This window comes from Pelophylax lessonae, assembly GCF_965119305.1.
Source record: "Pelophylax lessonae genome assembly, chromosome: 9".
NCBI lineage: Eukaryota > Metazoa > Chordata > Amphibia > Anura > Ranidae > Pelophylax > Pelophylax lessonae.
The window spans coordinates 259,349,401-259,370,397 of record NC_138776.1 but is presented as its reverse complement, the minus strand read 5'-3'; the positions used below and the strand labels follow the sequence as shown (position 1 = coordinate 259,370,397).

General features: G+C 44.5%; 2 protein-coding genes across 2 annotated transcripts in view; both read right to left on the bottom strand.

Moving 5' to 3' along the window:
- The window catches only part of LOC309564412 (uncharacterized protein), a 1,531,146-nt gene that overhangs the window by 929,616 nt on the left and 580,533 nt on the right, over positions 1-20,997 (bottom strand). Inside the window, 5 exon segments of the mRNA XM_082269040.1 lie at positions 4,832-5,930; positions 5,932-5,940; positions 9,468-9,616; positions 9,739-9,882; positions 9,996-10,100. Coding sequence (XP_082125166.1) covers positions 4,832-5,930; positions 5,932-5,940; positions 9,468-9,616; positions 9,739-9,882; positions 9,996-10,100 — 1,506 coding nt within the window.
- LOC309563447 (uncharacterized protein) lies at positions 16,930-20,987 on the bottom strand (the record flags this gene model as incomplete). The annotated part of the gene is made up of 2 exons (XM_082267840.1): positions 16,930-18,297; positions 20,978-20,987. The coding sequence occupies 2 exons, from the start codon at positions 20,985-20,987 to the stop codon at positions 17,018-17,020; spliced, it is 1,290 nt and encodes a 429-aa protein (XP_082123966.1). The 3' UTR covers positions 16,930-17,017.

The window sequence follows — 20,997 nt, the reverse complement described above, 5'->3', positions numbered from 1 at the left end:
CGGAATTCACTTCTATGTGAGGGCGGAAGTCTAGGGACCTCAGGCGGAGGTATGTGTCAGTAAGGGCGGAAGTATCGGGAGAACAGGCGGAAGTGGCTCTATGTGAGGGCAGAAGTCTAAGGACCTCAGGCGGTGTTCTAAAATTATATATATATATATATATTCACTTCCTTCCCGCCTCCTCTAAGTCAGCTCTGCAACATGTTCCTTGCTCGATGATGCGGCGGTGTTGTAAAATTTTCCAGCGGAGGTTTGTGCGTCCCACCTCAGCCCCTCCTCATCTCAGTCAGCTGTTCGCAAAGTCTTAAAATTTCATCGGACCTGGAAAATGTCTTGTGCGCATGCGCATCGGGGCTCGCACCAGCTGGTGGTGACGTAGCGTAACCGGAAGTGACGAGGGTCTGGAATTTTCACGGGTCCGATGAAATTTTAGAACACCGGCAGGCAGATTTCAGAGACGGATTGATATACAGCCTCTTTGCTGCCTTCTCAGCAAATAGGAAATGTTGAACCGCCCCCCTTCTCCAGCCTGCCTTCTATGAGTTCTGAGATGCACAGAGGAGAGGACATGTCGGCAGCTAGATTGGAAGGAGTGGAGAGAAGCAGCTCAGACCAGCCTACTACACTATAGGGGATGGAATAGAACAGAGAAAGTCTCGTGCTCCTGGCTGCAGGGAGTGAGTTTTCCCTACACTTGGTCTAAAGATTTAAGAGAGAGAGGAAGAGCTTCTATCAGCATGAAGAGCACATGCTGGTTTCTGCAGAGTGGCATAGTGGAAGTTAGAAGGGCAGCTCCAGAGAACAAGACCATCCAGGCTGTATACTGACACCAGCAAGACTTTTGGTAAAGCTCCTCCGTGGGACAGACAGAGCAAACATCCTGCATTACTTTCTGCCAGCACAAAGCTCATGGCTCTTCCAGAGACTCTGACAGGGAGAAAAGAATGCTGGATCTCTCTGTCTGTCCATCCACCCATCTGCTTCCCTTATCTTTGACATAAACATTGCTGGTGTCACAATACAGGATAAATAGATAAAAAAAAAGGATTTTGTCCTCTGGTGTTATTCTAACGCTGTTTCCCACTCTCTAGAAACAAGCCAGGTCTCTTGCAGACAGGTGGCTGAGCCCATTCTGTGTAATTGCAGTTGAATTTCCTCCATCCAGGCAGCCCAGGTGCAGCATACAGCCTGTCATTGACATGAATGATTGTATGCTGCTGTATTCCTTTATACAGTGGTGCCATCATAAACATAAATAAAGCAGCATACAATCATTCATGTCAATGACAGGATGTACGATGCACCTGGGCTGCCTAGATGGAGGAAATTCAACTGCAATTACACAGAATGGGCTCAGCCATCTGTGTGCAAGAGACACAAATCTCAATAAAAGTAATGTGAACTTTCCCTCTGTACTATCTCTCCCTCCTCATGTCATGCAGTCTATTCAAGAGAATCAGCCAATTCGCAACTGTGCACTCCATGTAGCACACTCCTGATCTCTGCACCCTGTACATAGCATCCTCCTGAGCCCTGCACTCTTAATGTGGTACACTCCTGAGCTCTGCACTCTGTACGTGGTAAACTCCTGAGCCCTGCACTCTGTACATAGTACACTCCTGAGCCCTGCACTCTGTACATAGTACACTCCTGAGCCCTGCACTCTGTACGTAGTACACTCCTGAGCCCTGCACTCTGTACGTAGTACACTCCTAAGCCCTGCACTCTGTACATGGTACACTCCGGAGCCCTGCACTCTCTACATAGTACACTCCTGAGCCCTGCACTCTGTACGTAGCACACTCCTGAGCCCTGCACTCTGTACGTAGTGCACTCCTGAGCCCTGCACTCTGTACGTAGTACACTCCTGAGCCCTGCACTCTGTACGTAGTACACTCCTGAGTCTTGCACTCTGTACCTAGTACACTCCTGAGCCCTGCACTCGGTCTGTAGTACACTCCTGAGCCCTGCACTCGGTAGGTAGTACAATCCTGAGCCCTGCACTCTGTACATAGTACACTCCTGAGCCCTGCACTCGGTATGTAGTACACTCCTGAGCCCTGCACTCGGTATGTAGTACACTCCTGAGCCCTGCACTCGGTACGTAGTACACTCCTGAGCCCTGCACTCGGTACGTAGTACACTCCTGAGCCCTGCACTCGGTACGTAGTACACTCCTGAGCCCTGCACTCTGTAGAGAGCATACTCCTGAGCCCTGCAGTCTGTATGTAGCATACTCCTGAGCCTTGCACTCTGTACGTAGCATACTCCGGAGCCCTGCACTCTGTACGTAGCACACTCCTGAGCCCTGCACTCTGTACGTAGCACACTCCTGAGCCCTGCACTTGGTCTGTAGTACACTCCTGAGCCCTGCACTCGGTATGTAGTACACTCCTGAGCCCTGCACTCGGTACGTAGTACACTCCTGAGCCCTGCACTCTGTACATAGTACACTCCTGAGCCCTGTACTCTGTAGAGAGCATACTCCTGAGCCCTGCAGTCTGTACGTAGCATACTCCTGAGCCCTGCACTCTGTACGTAGCACACTCCTGAGCCCTGCACTCTGTACGTAGCACACTCCTGAGCCCTGCACTCTGTACGTAGCACACTCCTGAGCCCTGCACTGTGTACGTAGTATACTCCTGAGCCCTACACTGTGTCTGTAGAACACTCCTGAGCCCTGCACTGTGTACATAGTACACTCCTGAGCCCTGCACTCTGTATGTAGCATCCTCCTGAGCCCTACACTCTGTACATAGCAGACTCCTGAGCACTGCCCTCTGTATGTAGCACACTCCTGAGCCCTGCACTGTGTATGTAGTACACTCCTGAGCCCTGCACTCTATATGCGGTACACTCCTGAGCCATGCACTCTGTACATGCTACACTCCTGAGCCCTGCACTCTGTATGTGGTACACTCCTGAGTCTTGCACTCTGTATCTAGTACACTCCTGAGCCCTGCACTCTGTACATAATACACTCCTGAGCCCTGCACTCTGTACATAGTACACTCCTGAGCCCTGCACTCTGTGAGCCCTGCACTCTGTACATAGTACACTCCTGAGCCCTGCACTCTGTACATAGTACACTCCTGAGCCCAGCACTCTGTACGTAGTACACTCCTGAGCCTTGCACTCTGTACCTAGTACACTCCTGAGCCTTGCACTCTGTACCTAGTACACTCCTGAGCCCTGCACTCGGTATGCAGTACACTCCTGAGCCCTGCACTCGGTACGTAGTACACTCCTGAGCCCTGCACTCGGTACGTAGTACACTCCTGAGCCCTGCACTCGGTATGTAGTACACTCCTGAGCCCTGCACTCGGTACGTAGTACACTCCTGAGTCCTGCACTCTGTAGAGAGCACACTCCTGAGCCCTGCACTCTGTACGTGGTACACTCCTGAGCACTGCCCTCTGTACGTAGCACACTCCTGAGCCCTGCACTGTGTATGTAGTACACTCCTAAGCCCTGCACTCTGTACGTGCTACACTCCTGAGCCCTGCACTCTGTATGTGGTACACTCCTGAGTCCTGCACTCTGTACCTAGTACACTCCTGAGCCCTGCACTCGGTGCGTAGTACACTCCTGAGCCCTGCACTCGGTATGTAGTACACTCCTGAGCCCTGCACTCGGTACGTAGTACACTCCTGAGCCCTGCACTCGGTACGTAGTACACTCCTGAACCCTGTACTCTGTAGAGAGCATACTCCTGAGCCCTGCAGTCTGTACGTAGCTTACTCCTGAGCTCTGCACTCTGTATGTAGCACACTGCTGAGCCCTGCACTCTGTACGTAGCACACTCCTGGGCCCTGCACTCTGTACGTAGCACACTCCTGAGCCCTGCACTCTATACATAGCACACTCCTGAGCCCTGCACTCTATACATAGCACACTCCTGAGCCCTGCACTGTGTATGTAGTACACTCCTGAGCCCTGCACTGTCTACGTAGTACACTCCTGAGCCCTGCACTCTGTACGTGGTACACTCCTGAGCCCTGCACTGTGTACATAGTACACTCCTGAGCCCTGCACTCTGTATGTAGCATCCTCCTGAGCCCTGCACTCTGTACATAGCACACTCCTGAGCACTGCCCTCTGTACATAGCACACCCCTGAGCCCTGCACTGTGTATGTAGTACACTCCTGAGCCCTGCACTCTATATGTGGTACACTCCTGAGCCCTGCACTCTGTACGTGCTACACTCCTGAGCCCTGCACTCTGTATGTGGTACACTCCTGAGCCCTGCACTCTGTACAAAGGGTGGGCCAACTCAATATTGAACCCTACGGACTAAGACTGGGATGCCATTAAAGGTAATGTGCGTGTAAAGGCAGGCGTCCCAATACTTTTGGTAATGTAGTGTATGTTTTTTAGTTTTACAAATGTGCTCCACGAATGGCCCATGAACCGAACCCATTATATAATTTTAGTGATATAGCAAAAAAAAAACTCAGAACAAAGAAATGTAGAACGTCTTACTTTATTTGAACCTTCTGGTGTATCATAAATCTATTTTTTTAATTAATTATTTATGTAACAAAAACATTTTCAGCACGCTTAACGCCTATAAAGAAGCTCACCCATGGGAATCTCCTAGTATGTTACAGGTGCATTTGTCTGAATAAAACATTGCCCACACAATCAATATGAATAGGAATGCTAAGCTTTATGAGTTTTCTGGTGTTTTTGAAGGTCCCCTTTCTGAATGAAAGATTTCCCGCACTCTGAGCATGAAAAGGGATGCTCGCCTGTGTGAGTTCTCTGGTGCACAAGAAAATGTCCTTTCTGAATGAAACGCTTTCCGCACTCTGGACACACATAAGGACGCTCACCCGTGTGAATTCTTTGGTGTGTGAGAAGCACTTTTTCTTGAGTGAAACATTTCCCGCACTCTGAGCAAGAGAAGGGACGTTCACCTGTGTGGATTCTCAGATGTTTAAGAAGGTTTCCTTTGTCATTGAAATGTTTCCCACACTCTGAGCATGAATAGGGATGCTCACCTGTGTGGATTCTCTTGTGTATATGAAGGTCTCCTTTCTGAATGAAGGATTTCCCGCACTCTGGGCATGGATAGGGACGCTCACCCGTGTGAATTCTCTGGTGTGTAATAAAATGACCTTTTTGAATGAAACTTTTCCCGCACTCAGAACACGAATAAGGATGCTCACCCTTGTGAATCCTCTGATGTGTTTGAAGGTCTCCTTTCTGAATGAATGATTTCCCACACTCTGAACATGAATAAGGACGCTCACCCGTGTGACTTCTCTGATGTGTAAGAAGTGCTGTTTGCTGAGTGAAACTTTTACCGCACTCTGAACATGAATAGGGACGCTCACCTGTGTGAATTCTCTGATGTTTAAGAAGGTCTCCTTTCTGAATGAAGCATTTCCCGCACTCTGAACATGAATAGGGACGCTCACCTGTGTGGATTCTTAGATGTTTAAGAAGGTCTCCTCTCTGAATGAAGGATTTCCCGCACTCTGAACATGAATGAGGAAGCTCACCTGTGTGAATTCTTTGATGTTTAATAAGGTGTCCTTTCTGGATGAAACATTTTCCGCACTCAGAACACGAATAGGGACGCTCGCCTGTGTGACTTCTCTGGTGTGTAAGAAGTGTTCTTTTTCTGGTGAAAGATTTCCCACACACTGTACATGAAAATGAACTCTTTCCTGTGTGAACCTCTTCATTGCCTAAAGAAGATTCACTGGGAACAGATGGATCTGTTACAGGATCTGTATTGTGAGTTTTTAGAGATCTGGTATGTGATTTACCAGAAGATTCCTCAGGTTTAGAGGGATCCATTAATTTTCTCAATTGGTAAGGACTGTGAGGAAAATTCTGAGTAACTCCTGAAGAATGTTGTACAACGTTATTATCTTCTGCTTTATAATCCGGAGATAAAATAAGACGTTCCTCAGAGGTATTGCGGACACCTGTTGAAAAGCAATGTTACAGTAAATGTTCTAGGAATGGAGATGGACCTTTCATATGGTGTACAGTATCTCCTCCTCATTTGTTGGGAACATGACGTTATATTGAGGAATGGAGATGGACCTTTCATATGGTGTACAGTATCTCCTCCTCATTTGTTGGGAACATGACATTATATTGAGGAATGGAGATGGACCTTACATATGGTGTACAGTATCTCCTCCTCATTTGTTGGGAACATGACGTTATATTGAGGAAAGGAGATGGACCTTTCATATGGTGTACAGTATCTCCTCCTCATTTGTTGGGAACATGACGTTATATTGAGGAATGGAGATGGACCTCTCATATCGTGTACAGTATCTCCTCCTCATTTGTTGGGAACATGACGTTATATTGAGGAATGGAGATGGACCTTTCATATGGTGTACAGTATCTCCTCCTCATTTGTTGACGTTATATTGAGGAATGGAGATGGACCTTTCATATGGTGTACAGTATCTCCTCCTCATTTGTTGGGAACATGACGTTATATTGAGGAATGGAGATGGACCTCTCATATCGTGTACAGTATCTCCTCCTCATTTGTTGGGAACATGACGTTATATTGAGGAATGGAGATGGACCTTTCATATGGTGTACAGTATCTCCTCCTCATTTGTTGGGAACATGACGTTATATTGAGGAATGGAGATGGACCTTTCATATGGTGTACAGTATCTCCTCCTCATTTGTTGGGAACATGACGTTATATTGAGGAATGGAGATGGCCCTTTCATATGGTGTATACAGTATCTCCTCCTCATTTGTTGACGTTATATTGAGGAATGGAGATGGACCTCTCATATCGTGTACAGTATATCCTCCTCATATGTTGGGAACATGACTTAACCACTTAAGCCCCAGAAGATTTTACCCCCATTCCGACCAGGGGGTTTTTCGCGATTTTTTACTGCGTGACTTTAAAGGACAATTGCGCGGTCGTGCGACGCTGTATCTAAACGAATTTGGCGTCCTTTTTTTTCCCACAAACAGAGCTTTCTTTTGGTGGTATTTGATCACCTGTGCCATTTTTTTCTTTTTGCGCTATAAACAAAAAAAGAGCGTAAATTTTGCCAAAATAACAATATTTTTCACATTTTTTATATGAAATTCCCCCCCAAAAAAATGTAAAAATCTAAATTTTTTAACATTTTTGGCCAATTTGTTTTCTGCTACATATGTTTGGTAAAAAAAAAAATTGCAAAAAGCGCGATTTTGATTGGTTTGCGCAAAAGTTATTGCGTTTACTAACTAAGGGAAAGATTTCTGTCATTATTGGTGTTTTTTTTTTAACGCGTAATGGCGGCGATCTGCGATTTTTTTTGCGGTACTGCGACATTGCGGTGGACAGATCGGACCCTTGACTGACATTTTTGACACTTTTGGGGTTACCAGTGACATTACTGCAGTAATCAGTGCTATACATATGCACTGTTACTGCAAAATTACACTGGCAGGGAAGGGGTTAACTTTATTGGGGAGGGAGGGGTTAAGTGTGTCCCTAGGGGCGTGCTTTCTACTGTGATTGGCTGTGGCTACTAGTGTAGGAACTCTGATCAACGGTCCTACATAGTAGAACCGTGTGATCACTGTTTCTACACAGGGGAGAATGACAGGCGGCCTGTTTACATCAGCCGCCTGACTTTCTCCCTCTGTACTGACGATCGGCGAGTGACTGGCGGACATCGGGTCCGCCGGTCACACGCACTAACTTCCCTGTGAACGACCTGCGGCGGGCGCACGCTCGCCCGCTATTGGCTCACAAGGAAGTGACAGGCGAGTGACGTCACCGGGTACCGGTACGTCACTCTGCCTGGCCGGGGCTGACCGCCGCAGTATATAGTCGTGCGGCGGTCGGCAACCGATTAATATTGAGGAATGGAGATGGACCTTTCATATGGTGTACAGTATTTCCTCCTCATTTGTTGGTAACATGACATTATATTAACCACTTGCCGACTGCCTAACGCCGATCTACGTCGGCAGTCAGCCCCTCACAGGCAAAGTGACGTAGGTCTACATCGCTTGCCTGTGAGGGTTTAGGGAGCGAGCACGCGCCGCTGGAGGCGCGCTCCCACGCGGTCACGCACCCCCCCGCGCGTGTGACCGGCGGACCCGATCGCCGCCGGTCAATCTGCGATCGTCGGGGGAGAGGGAGAAAGTCAGGTGGCTTGTGTAAACAAGCTGCCTGTCATTCTCCCCTGTGTAGGAAGGATGATCATACGGTTCTACTATGTAGAACCGTTGGTCACTGTTCATACATCTGAAGTAACAGCCAATCACAGTAGAAAGCACGCCCCTAGGGACACACATAGCCCCTCCCTTTCAAAAAAAGTTAACCCCTTCACTGCCAGTGTATTTTTACAGTAACAGTGCATATGTATAGCACTGATTACTGTAGAAATGTCACTGGTAACCCCAAAAGTGTCAAAAATGTCAGTCAAGGGACCGATCTGTCCGCCGCAATGTCGCAGTACCGCAAAAAAAAAATCTCAGATCGCCGCCATTACGCGTTAAAAAAAAAAAACAACAAAAATTACAAAAATCTTTCCCTTTGTTAGTAAACGCGATAACTTTTGCGCAAACCAATCAAAATACGCTTTTTGCGATTTTTTTTTTTACCAAACATAGGTAGCATAAAACAAATTGGCCGAAAAATTTAAAAAATTTTGATTTTTACATTTTTTTGGGGGGAATTTCATATAAAAAAAAAGTGAAAAATATTGCTATTTTTGCAAAATTTAAGCTCTTTTTTTGTTTATAGCACATGATCAAAAAATCGCACAAGTGATCAAATACCACCAAAAGAAAGCTCTGTTTGTGGGGAAAAAAAAAGGACGCCAAATTCGTTTAGATACAGCGTCGCACGACCGCGCAATTGTCCGTTAAAGTCACGCAGTGCCGAATCGCAAAATACCCCCTGGTCAGGAAGGAGGTAAAATCTTCCGGGGCTTAAGTGGTTAAGGAGTGGAGATGGACCTTTCATATGTGTAGAGTATCTCAAACGAATTTGGTGTGACAATTGGGTAGCATGGTGAATATAATTGCCTTCCTCTAATTATGACTGGAGATGTTTTTTTTCATATGGTGTACAATGTCCATAGTACATTCGGCAGTGGGTAGGTACATTGATGATTACTGTTACGGTTACCACATTGGGTATTGTGGTAAATACTAAAAAACTACAAACAGCTACTAATATTTGTAGAAAAAACTGCAGAATATTGATGTGGGGGGGTATCTCATTGCCTTTTAGGATCAAAAAGTAATTATTTTATCTTGAAGAAAATTAGGTCAAGCTTTATATGGGTATTTTGCCTTCCTCTGGGTCAACAGCCACTGCGAACTTTTTATTTTTCTTTTAAGGTAGATCTAATAGACATATACATTATATTTTCTTAATGGATGTAACAATGTAAATACATACTTTATACGCAAAGAAGTAAAATGAAAATGTTAAACTGTTTCTGCATTTAGTGTTCATTACTTACTTGTGTCCATATGTAGAGAAGATTCCTTCTGTTTACTTTCCATAATCATCTCCCCCTCCTCCATAGACTGCTGATCTCCACTCACCAACCTCTCTTCTTCTTCTTCCTCTTTATGCTCAACTTTGATGTCTTTCCGTTCTTTATTCTAAATTCAAGAGATAATAAAATAGAAGATCTGGAAACTCTGCTGCCAATAATAAGAGATTACATAGACCAATGTCCTCTCATAGAATTATATTTTTGTTCTTTGTGCCCAGTCCCATCTACCTGATCATTATCTGTATAGCTGCGATCTTCCTGTGTAGAATTCTGGGAATACAGAGGACCTTCCTCCTTCGTAGACTTCTGATCTCCGCTCACCAACGTCTCTTCTTCTTTTATCTCCGCTTTAATGTCTTTCACTTCTTCACTCTAAACCCCAAAGAAGACAAAACATATTGATGAGAAGGAACAAGAGATTACATGGAAGAATACATCTCATAGCTTAAAATTCTTTTGAGTCCTAGTTCCTAAATTCCATCTACCTGATGATGGTGAGGGGTGGTGAGATCTTCCTGTGTGGAATCCCGGGAATACAGAGGACCACCCTCCTCCATAGACTGCTGAACTCCATTCACTGTTTCTTCTTCCTCTTTATCCTCAACTTTGATGTCTTTCAGTTCTTCATCCTGAACCCCAAAGAGGATAGGATAGATTTGTTAAAAGAACCAAGAGATTACATAGAAGAACATCATATAGAGTTTTGAATTCATTCAGAGTTCTAGTTGCTCAGTCCCACCTACCTGATGATGGTGAGGGAGGGTGTGACCTTCCTGTGTGGAATCCCGGGAATACAGAGGACGGGGACATCTCTCTGGTGGGTTCCCATTACTGGATCCATCTACCTGATGATGGTGAGGGATGGTGTGATCTTCCTGTGTGGAATCCCGGGAATACAGAGGACGGGGAAATCTCTCTGGTGGGTTCCCATTACTGGATCCATCTGTAGGAAACACACACACTGACTGAATACATTGTTTCTATGTGTTTATCAGATGATGGGGGATCTAGGTGGAGCCTCCGTACTGCTCCCTCCTTTACAATAAAGTCTCCTCTTACCCGGTGATGTGAGGGGCGGCTGATTCTCCATCATGACGTCCTTGTAGAGATCCTTGTGTCCTTCTATATACTCCCACTCCTCCATGGAGAAATAGACAGTGACATCCTGACACCTTATAGGAACCTGACACACACAATGATACAGTCACCATCCAGACACATCCCTTGTCTGTTACTGGATAATGTCCCAGAATTCCAGGCACCGCTCACCTCTCCTGTAGCAGATTGATGATCTCATTGGTGACTTTTTTCAGCTTGTATTTTACCTCTGGTTTCCGGAAATAAGGTTCTATATTTAGGATGTATCCGGTCTATAAACCAGAGGCTCTGGATGGACAGTTGGATAAATGGTTCTATATTTAGGATGTATCCGGTCTATAAACCAGAGGCTCTGGATGGACAGTTGGATAAATGGTTCTATATTTAGGATGTATCCGGTCTATAAACCAGAGGCTCTGGATGGACAGTTGGATAAATGGCTCTATATTTAGGATGTATCCGGTCTATAAACCAGAGGCTCTGGATGGACAGTTGGATAAATGGCTCTATATTTAGGATGTATCCGGTCTATAAACCAGAGGCTCTTGATGGACAGTTGGGTAAATGGTTCTATATTTAGGATGTATCCGGTCTATAAACCAGAGGCTCTGGATGGACAGTTGGATAAATGGTTCTATATTTAGGATGTATCCGTTCTATAAACCAGAGGCTCTGGGTGGACAGTTGGATAAATGGTTCTAGATTTAGGATGTATCCGGTCTATAAACCAGAGGCTCTGGATGGACAGTTGGATAAATGGTTCTATATTTAGGATGTATCCGGTCTATAAACCAGAGGCTCTGGATGGACAGTTGGATAAATGGCTCTATATTTAGGATGTATCCGGTCTATAAACCAGAGGCTCTGGATGGACAGTTGGATAAATGGCTCTATATTTAGGATGTATCCGGTCTATAAACCAGAGGCTCTTGATGGACAGTTGGGTAAATGGTTCTATATTTAGGATGTATCCGGTCTATAAACCAGAGGCTCTGGATGGACAGTTGGATAAATGGTTCTATATTTAGGATGTATCCGGTCTATAAACCAGAGGCTCTGGGTGGACAGTTGGATAAATGGTTCTAGATTTAGGATGTATCCGGTCTATAAACCAGAGGCTCTGGATGGACAGTTGGATAAATGGTTCTATATTTAGGATGTATCCGGTCTATAAACCAGAGGCTCTGGATGGACAGTTGGATAAATGGCTCTATATTTAGGATGTATCCGGTCTATAAACCAGAGGCTCTGGATGGACAGTTGGATAAATGGCTCTATATTTAGGATGTATCCGGTCTATAAACCAGAGGCTCTTGATGGACAGTTGGGTAAATGGTTCTATATTTAGGATGTATCCGGTCTATAAACCAGAGGCTCTGGATGGACAGTTGGATAAATGGTTCTATATTTAGGATGTATCCGGTCTATAAACCAGAGGCTCTGGGTGGACAGTTGGATAAATGGTTCTATATTTAGGATGTATCCGGTCTATAAACCAGAGGCTCTGGGTGGACAGATGGATAAATGATTCTATATTTAGGATGTATCTGGTCTATAAACCAGAGGCTCTGGATGGACAGTTGGATAAATGGCTCTATATTTAGGATGTATCCGGTCTATAAACCAGAGGCTCTGGATGGACAGTTGGGTAAATGGTTCTATATTTAGGATGTATCCGGTCTATAAACCAGAGGCTCTGGATGGACAGTTGGATAAATGGTTCTATATTTAGGATGTATCTGGACTATAAACCAGAGGCTCTGGATGGACAGATAGATAAATGGAAGATGACGGGGAGGTTACTGGGTGTATATATAACATATTTTATTACCTCCTCTGCTGCCAATTGCAGGATTGTCTCCCTCCGCTTCCTCCGGTTGTCTCTCCAGACTCCAGGATCTTTTTGTCTTTGGCTTACATCACTTCCCGTCTTTGCGTTTCACTGACAATAAGTGAGATCACCACCTTGTGGAGAAAATGCAAACTGCAGCCTGTGTTTTTAATTACTTGTGCTTCTCTGTGTATTTTTTCAATTCATCAATTCTACAATCGCACCCAAATGGAAGGGAAAAAAAACACTAAAAATATATTTTTTAAAAATGTATAAAATACTTGTGCGCTGATATGTACTTCAAGATGAAAAAGTGATGAAAAATAGCTTACCTTACTCAAACACAAAATGCGTATAAAAAAAAAATAATAATAAATAAAATAAATAAAAAAGATAGGGAGAATCAAAATTTTAAATATATCACACTGTTTTGTGATATGGTAACAACTACCAGGGTGAAAAAAAAACCCCCATCGACCATATACAACAGCCCCATGCCTCTCCCATTGTCGCCGCAGCCCCTCATTTTTCACCACCCACATGAATAAAGCCCCCTATCTCTCACTATCCAACAAGCCTGCAGCTCCACTTCCACCAGCACTCAATAGGTCTGCAGACCTTCTTTCAGGACCCATTATGCCTGTGACCAGCATACATGCCCCCTTTCAATGTAGTGACCAGCATACATGCCCCCTTTCAATATAGTGACCAGTATACATGCCCCCTTTCAATATAGTGACCAGTATACATGCCCCCTTTCAATGTAGTGACCAGCATACATGCCCCCTTTCAATGTAGTGACCAGCATACATGCCCCCTTTCAATGTAGTGACCAGCATACATGCCCCCTTTCAATGTAGTGACCAGCATACATGCCCCTTTCAATGTAGTGACCAGCATACATGCCCCTTTCAATGTAGTGACCAGTATACATGCCCCTTTCAATGTAGTGACCAGTATACATGCCCCCTTTCAATGTAGTGACAAGCATACATGCCCCCTTTCAATATAGTGACCAGTATACATGCCCCTTTCAATGTAGTGACCAGCATACATGCCCCTTTCAATGTAGTGACAAGCATACATGCCCCTTTCAATGTAGTGACCAGCATACATGCCCCTTTCAATGTAGTGACCAGTATACATGCCCCTTTCAATGTAGTGACCAGCATACATGCCCCCTTTCAATATAGTGACCAGTATACATGCCCCCTTTCAATATAGTGACCAGTATACATGCCCCCTTTCAATGTAGTGACCAGCATACATGCCCCCTTTCAATGTAGTGACCAGTGTACATGCCCCCTTTCAATATAGTGACCAGTATACATGCCCCCTTTCAATGTAGTGACCAGCATACATGCCCCCTTTCAATGTAGTGACCAGTATACATGCCCCCTTTCAATGTAGTGACCAGCATACATGCCCCTTTCAATGTAGTGACCAGCATACATGCCCCTTTCAATGTAGTGACCAGTATACATGCCCCTTTCAATGTAGTGACCAGTATACATGCCCCCTTTCAATGTAGTGACCAGTATACATGCCCCTTTCAATGTAGTGACCAGCATACATGCCCCTTTCAATGTAGTGACCAGCATACATGCCCCCTTTCAATGTAGTGACAAGCATACATGCCCCCTTTCAATGTAGTGACCAGCATACATGCCCCTTTCAATGTAGTGACCAGCATACATGCCCCTTTCAATGTAGTGACCAGCATACATGCCCCTTTCAATGTAGTGACCAGCATACATGCCCCTTTCAATGTAGTGACCAGTATACATGCCCCTTTCAATGTAGTGACCAGTATACATGCCCCCTTTCAATGTAGTGACAAGCATACATGCCCCCTTTCAATGTAGTGACAAGCATACATGCCCCTTTCAATGTAGTGACCAGTATACATGCCCCTTTCAATGTAGTGACCAGTATACATGCCCCCTTTCAATATAGTGACCAGTATACATGCCCCTTTCAATGTAGTGACCAGCATACATGCCCCCTTTCAATATAGTGACCAGTATACATGCCCCCTTTCAATATAGTGACCAGTATACATGCCCCCTTTCAATGTAGTGACCAGCATACATGCCCCCTTTCAATGTAGTGACCAGTATACATGCCCCTTTCAATGTAGTGACCAGCATACATGCCCCTTTCAATGTAGTGACCAGTATACATGCCCCTTTAAATGTAGTGACAAGCATACATGCCCCCTTTCAATGTAGTGACCAGCATACATGCCCCCTTTCAATGTAGTGACCAGCATACATGCCCCCTTTCAATGTAGTGACCAGTATACATGCCCCTTTCAATGTAGTGACCAGCAGACATGCCCCTTTCAATGTAGTGACCAGTATACATGCCCCCTTTCAATGTAGTGACAAGCATACATGCCCCCTTTCAATGTAGTGACCAGCATACATGCCCCTTTCAATGTAGTGACCAGCATACATGCCCCCTTTCAATGTAGTGACCAGTATACATGCCCCTTTCAATGTAGTGACCAGCATACATGCCCCTTTCAATGTAGTGACCAGTATACATGCCCCTTTCAATGTAGTGACAAGCATACATGCCCCTTTCAATGTAGTGACCAGCATACATGCCCCTTTCAATGTAGTGACCAGTATACATGCCCCCTTTCAATGTAGTGACCAGTATACATGCCCCTTTCAATGTAGTGACCAGCAGACATGCCCCTTTCAATGTAGTGACCAGTATACATGCCCCTTTCAATGTAGTGACCAGCAGACATGCCCCTTTCAATGTAGTGACCAGCATACATGCCCCTTTCAATGTAGTGACCAGTATACATGCCCCTTTCAATGTAGTGACAAGCATACATGCCCCCTTTCAATGTAGTGACAAGCATACATGCCCCCTTTCAATGTAGTGACCAGCATACATGCCCCTTTCAATGTAGTGACCAGCATACATGCCCCCTTTCAATGTAGTGACCAGCATACATGCCCCTTTCAATTTAGTGACCAGCATACATGCCCCCTTTCAATGTAGTGACCAGTATACATGCCCCTTTCAATGTAGTGACCAGCATACATGCCCCTTTCAATGTAGTGACCAGCAGACATGCCCCTTTCAATGTAGTGACCAGTATACATGCCCCTTTCAATGTAGTGACAAGCATACATGCCCCCTTTCAATGTAGTGACAAGCATACATGCCCCCTTTCAATGTAGTGACCAGCATACATGCCCCTTTCAATGTAGTGACCAGCATACATGCCCCCTTTCAATGTAGTGACCAGCATACATGCCCCTTTCAATGTAGTGACCAGCATACATGCCCCCTTTCAATGTAGTGACCAGTATACATGCCCCTTTCAATGTAGTGACCAGTATACATGCCCCTTTCAATGTAGTGACCAGCAGACATGCCCCTTTCAATGTAGTGACCAGTATACATGCCCCTTTCAATGTAGTGACCAGTATACATGCCCCTTTCAATGTAGTGACCAGTATACATGCCCCTTTCAATGTAGTGACCAGCATACATGCCCCTTTCAATGTAGTGACCAGCATACATGCCCTTTTCAATGTAGTGACCAGTATACATGCCCCTTTCAATGTAGTGACAAGCATACATGCCCCCTTTCAATGTAGTGACCAATATACATGCCCCTTTCAATGCAGAGACCAGCGTGCGTGCGTGCCCCCTTCAAAGCAGTGTGTTGGGCCCCCCCCCCCTGAGGCACCACTTCACTTACCTCACACTGGACTCGAGAGACTCGGTCGGACGTCTTCTTCCTCCTCGACCTGCATGCGCGCCGTCACCGTGCCTGGCGTGCTGCTCGGAACTCGGGAGACTCGGTCGGACGTCTTCTTCCTCCTCGACCTGGATGCGCGTCGCTGCCCTCCTCTCTGACGGTGGGCGGGAAGGTGACGTCGGGACGGTGCGTGACTAACGCATTCACCGCCCCCCACGCGACGTCACCCGGGATGTCCACTATGATTGGTCCAGGCTGGAGTCTGGATCAATCACAGCCAGGACATCACTAAAGTGAAGATAGTCGGGGTGCATTGCTCTGCGCCCCGATGACCCCCAGAAGGCCGCCAATCGGCGCCTCTGCTGCACGCAGGTGGCATGCAAACCCCACCCCCCATAGCCACCAGTAAGTCCGGCGCCCCTAGTGGGCTGAAAATTTTTTTTTTTTTATTTTTTTATTTTATTTGGTCACAGATCGGGGGGGGGGGGGGGGGCGCGGCCCCTGCGCCCCCTATAGACCGGCCGCCACTGCTTTTGGTAATATAGTGTATCTTTTTTAGACTTTACAAATGTGCTCCACGAATGGCCCATAAACCGAAGAGTTATATAATTTAGTCATATAGCAAAAAAAAATAAAAACTCAGAACATAGAAATGTAGAACCTCTTACTTTATTTCAACTTTCTGTTGTACAATAAATGTTTTTTTTTTATTAATTATTTATGTAACAAAAACATTTTCAGCACGCTTAACACCTATAAGGAAGCTCACCCATGGGAATCTCCTAGTATGCTACAGGTGCATTTGTCTGAATAAAACATTTCCCACACAATCAACATGAATAGGAATGCTAAGCTGTATGAGTTCTCTGGTGTTTTTGAAGGTCCCCTTTCTGAATGAAAGATTTCCCGCACTCTGAGCATGAAAATGGATGCTCGCCTGTGTGAGTTCTCTGGTGCACAAGAAAGTGTCCTTTCTGAATGAAACGCTTCCCGCACTCTGGACACACATAAGGACGCTCACCCGTGTGAATTCTTTGGTGTGTGAGAAGCACTTTTTCTTGAGTGAAACATTTCCCGCACTCTGAGCAAGAGAAGGGACGTTCACCTGTGTGGATTCTCAGATGTTTAAGAAGGTTTCCTTTGTCATTGAAATGTTTCCCACACTCTGAGCATGAATAGGGATGCTCACCTGTGTGGATTCTCTGGTGTATATGAAGGTCTCCTTTCTGAATGAAGCATTTCCCGCACTCTGGGCATGGATAGGGACGCTCACCCGTGTGAATTCTCTGGTGTGTAATAAAATGACCTTTTTGAATGAAACTTTTCCCACACTCAGAACATGAATAAAGATGCTCACCCTTGTGAATCCTCTGATGTGTTTGAAGGTCTCCTTTCTGAATGAATGATTTCCCACACTCTGAACATGAATAAGGACGCTCACCCGTGTGACTTCTCTGATGTGTAAGAAGTGCTTTTTGCTGAGTGAAACTTTTACCGCACTCTGAACATGAATAGGGACGCTCACCTGTGTGAATTCTCTGATGTTTAAGAAGGTCTCCTTTCTGAATGAAGCATTTCCCGCACTCTGAACATGAATAGGGACGCTCACCTGTGTGGATTCTTAGATGTTTAAGAAGGTCTCCTCTCTGAATGAAGGATTTCCCGCACTCTGAACATGAATGAGGACGCTCACCTGTGTGAATTCTTTGATGTTTAATAAGGTGTCCTTTCTGAATGAAACATTTTCCGCACTCAGAACACGAATAGGGACGCTCGCCTGTGTGACTTCTTTGGTGTGTAAGAAGTGTTCTTTTTCTGGTGAAAGATTTCTCGCACACTGTACATGAAAATGAACTCTTTCCTGTGTGAACCTCTTCATTGCCTAAAGAAGATTCACTGGATGGATCTGTTACAGGATCTGTTTTGTGGGTTTTTAGAGATCTGGTATGTGATTTACCAGAAGATTCCTCAGGTTTAGAGGGATCCATTAATTTCCTCAATTGGTCAGGTCTGGGAGGCGAATTCTGAGTAACTCCTGAAGAATGTTGTACAACGTTATTATCTTCTGCTTTATAATCCGGAGATAAAATAAGACGTTCCTCAGAGGTATTCCGGACATTGTGTCCACCTGTTGAAAAGCAATGTTACAGTAAATGTTCTAGGAATGGAGATGGACCTTTCATATGGTGTACAGTATCTCCTTCTCATTTGTTGGGAACATGACGTTATATTGAGGAACGGAGATGGACCTTTCATATGGTGTACAGTATCTCCTCCTCATTTGTTGGGAACATGACGTTATATTGAGGAACGGAGATGGACCTTTCATATGGTGTACAGTATCTCCTCCTCATTTGTTGGGAACATGACGTTATATTGAGGAATGGAGATGGACCTTTCATATGGTGTACAGTATCTCCTTCTCTTTTGTTGGGAACATGACGTTATATTAACCACTTTACTGCTGCTCACTAGAGCTCTACTGCGGCACAGTGGCTCGTTATCGTCTGGCGACGTAGCCCTACATCGCCAGACACTCCCCCTTCTCCGCGGCGCGCGCGCACCGCCGGAGGCTCGCTCCCGCTGTATTCAGTCACAGCGGGAGTTGGGCCAGGGGAGGAGCGGTGGTGATCACCGCTGCTCTTCCCCGATCGTCGGGGAATCGAGTCTGGAGATCCGCCCGCTTGTGTAAACAAAGCGGGCGGATCTCCTAAGTGACAGACAGGGTCAGATTGCAGGGTTCAGCATAGCTGAACATGCGATCTGTGTCTGTGTCACTCAGTCACCTCCCCCCACACATGTCAGTAAGCACCAGGCATACATTAACCCCTCCCTCTCCAATAAAAATTAACCCCTTCCCTGCCAGTCACAGTGTTAATTTTGGCAGCAAATTTCAATTTAGTTTTAGTCTTAGTCTTAGGACTAAAATGGCATTTTAGTTTTAGTCCTATTTTAGTCTTCTGCAAGTGTTTTAGTTTTAGTCGTATTTAGTCGACTAAAACTCCAGTATATTTTAGTGGACTAAAACGCCCTACATTTTAGTCGACTAAAACTAATTTTAATCATCTATAATGGAATGGGTGTAGTTCAATTGTAATTTGTAATGCATTATTTAAGCATTTCTCTACAATTTCCAAACTCATTATATACTACTGCTGGTCCTGGAGTGAAAAATAACTAATATGTTATTATTTATGCTTTGAGCATGCACCAGTGTTAATTTTTGGCAGCAAATTTCGATTTAGTTTTAGTTATAGTCTTTTGACTAAAATGCCATTTTAGTTTTAGTCGTATTTTAGTCATCTGAATTGTGTTAGTTGACGAAAACGTTTTAGTCGGTTTTAGTCGACGAAATTAACACTGTGCCAGTGTCATTTTTACAGTGACAGTGCATATTTATAGCACTGATTACTGTAGTAATGTCACTGGTACCCCCAAAAGTGTCAAAAATGTCAGTCAAGGGTCCGATCTGTCCGCCGCAATGTCGCAGTCCCGCAAAAAAAAAAAAATCGCAGATCGCCGCCATTACTAGTTAAAAAAAAAAAAAACACCAAAAACGACAGAAATCTTTCCCTTATTTAGTAAACGCAATAACTTTTGTGCAAACCAATCAAAATACGCTTATTGCGATTTTTTTTAACAAAAATATGTAGCAGAAAACAAATTGGCCTAAAATGATAAAAAAATTTGATTTTTAAATTTTTTTTGGGGGGGGGGGAATTTCATATAAAAAAAATGTGAAAAATATTGTTGTTTTTGCACAATTGTCGCTCTTTTTTTGTTTATAGCGCAAAAAGTAAAAATCGCACAGGTGACCAAATACCACCAAAAGAAAGCTTTGTTTGTGGGAGAAAAAAGACGTAAATTTTGTTTGCATATGGCGTTGCATGACCGCGCAATTGTCAGTTAAAGTTGCACAGTGCCGAATCACAAAAAGTGGCCTGGACGTAAGACAGCAAAGTCCTCCGGTGGTGAAGTGGTTAAGGAATGGAGATGGACCTTTCATATGGTGTACAGTATCTCCTCCTCATGTGTTGGGAACATGACGTTATATTGAGGAATGGAGATGGACCTTTCATATGGTGTACAGTATCTCCTCCTCATTTGTTGGGAACATGACATTATATTGAGGAATGGAGATGGACCTTTCATATGGTGTACGGTATCTCCTCCTCATTTGTTGGGAACATGACGCTATATTGAGGAATGGAGATGGACCTTTCATATGGTGTACAGTATCTCCTCCTCATTTGTTGGGAACACGACATTATATTGAGGAGTGGAGATGGACCTTTCATATGTGTAGAGTATCTCAAACTAATTAGGTATGACAATTTGGTAGCGTAGTGAATATAGTTGCCCTCTAATGATGACTGGAGATGTTTTTTTTCATATGGTGTACAATGCCCATAGTACATTGGGCAGTGGGTAGGTACATTGATGATTACTGTTACGGTTACCACATTGGGTATTGTGGTAAATACTAAAAAAACTACAAACAGCTACTAATATTTGTAGAAAAAACAGCAGAATATTGATGTGGGGGGGGGGGTAGTTATCTCATTGCCTTTTAGGATCAAAAAGTAATTTTTTTATCTTGAAGATCATTAGGTCAAGCTTTATATGGGTATTTTGCCTTCCTCTGGGTTAACAGCCACTTTGAACTTTTTATTTTTCTTTTAAGGTAGATCTAATAGACATATACATTATATTTTCTTAACGGATGTAACAATGTAAATACATACTTTATACTCAAAGAAGTAAAATGAAAATATGGATTGTTTCTGCATTTAGTGTTTATTACTTACTTGTGTCCATATGTAGAGAA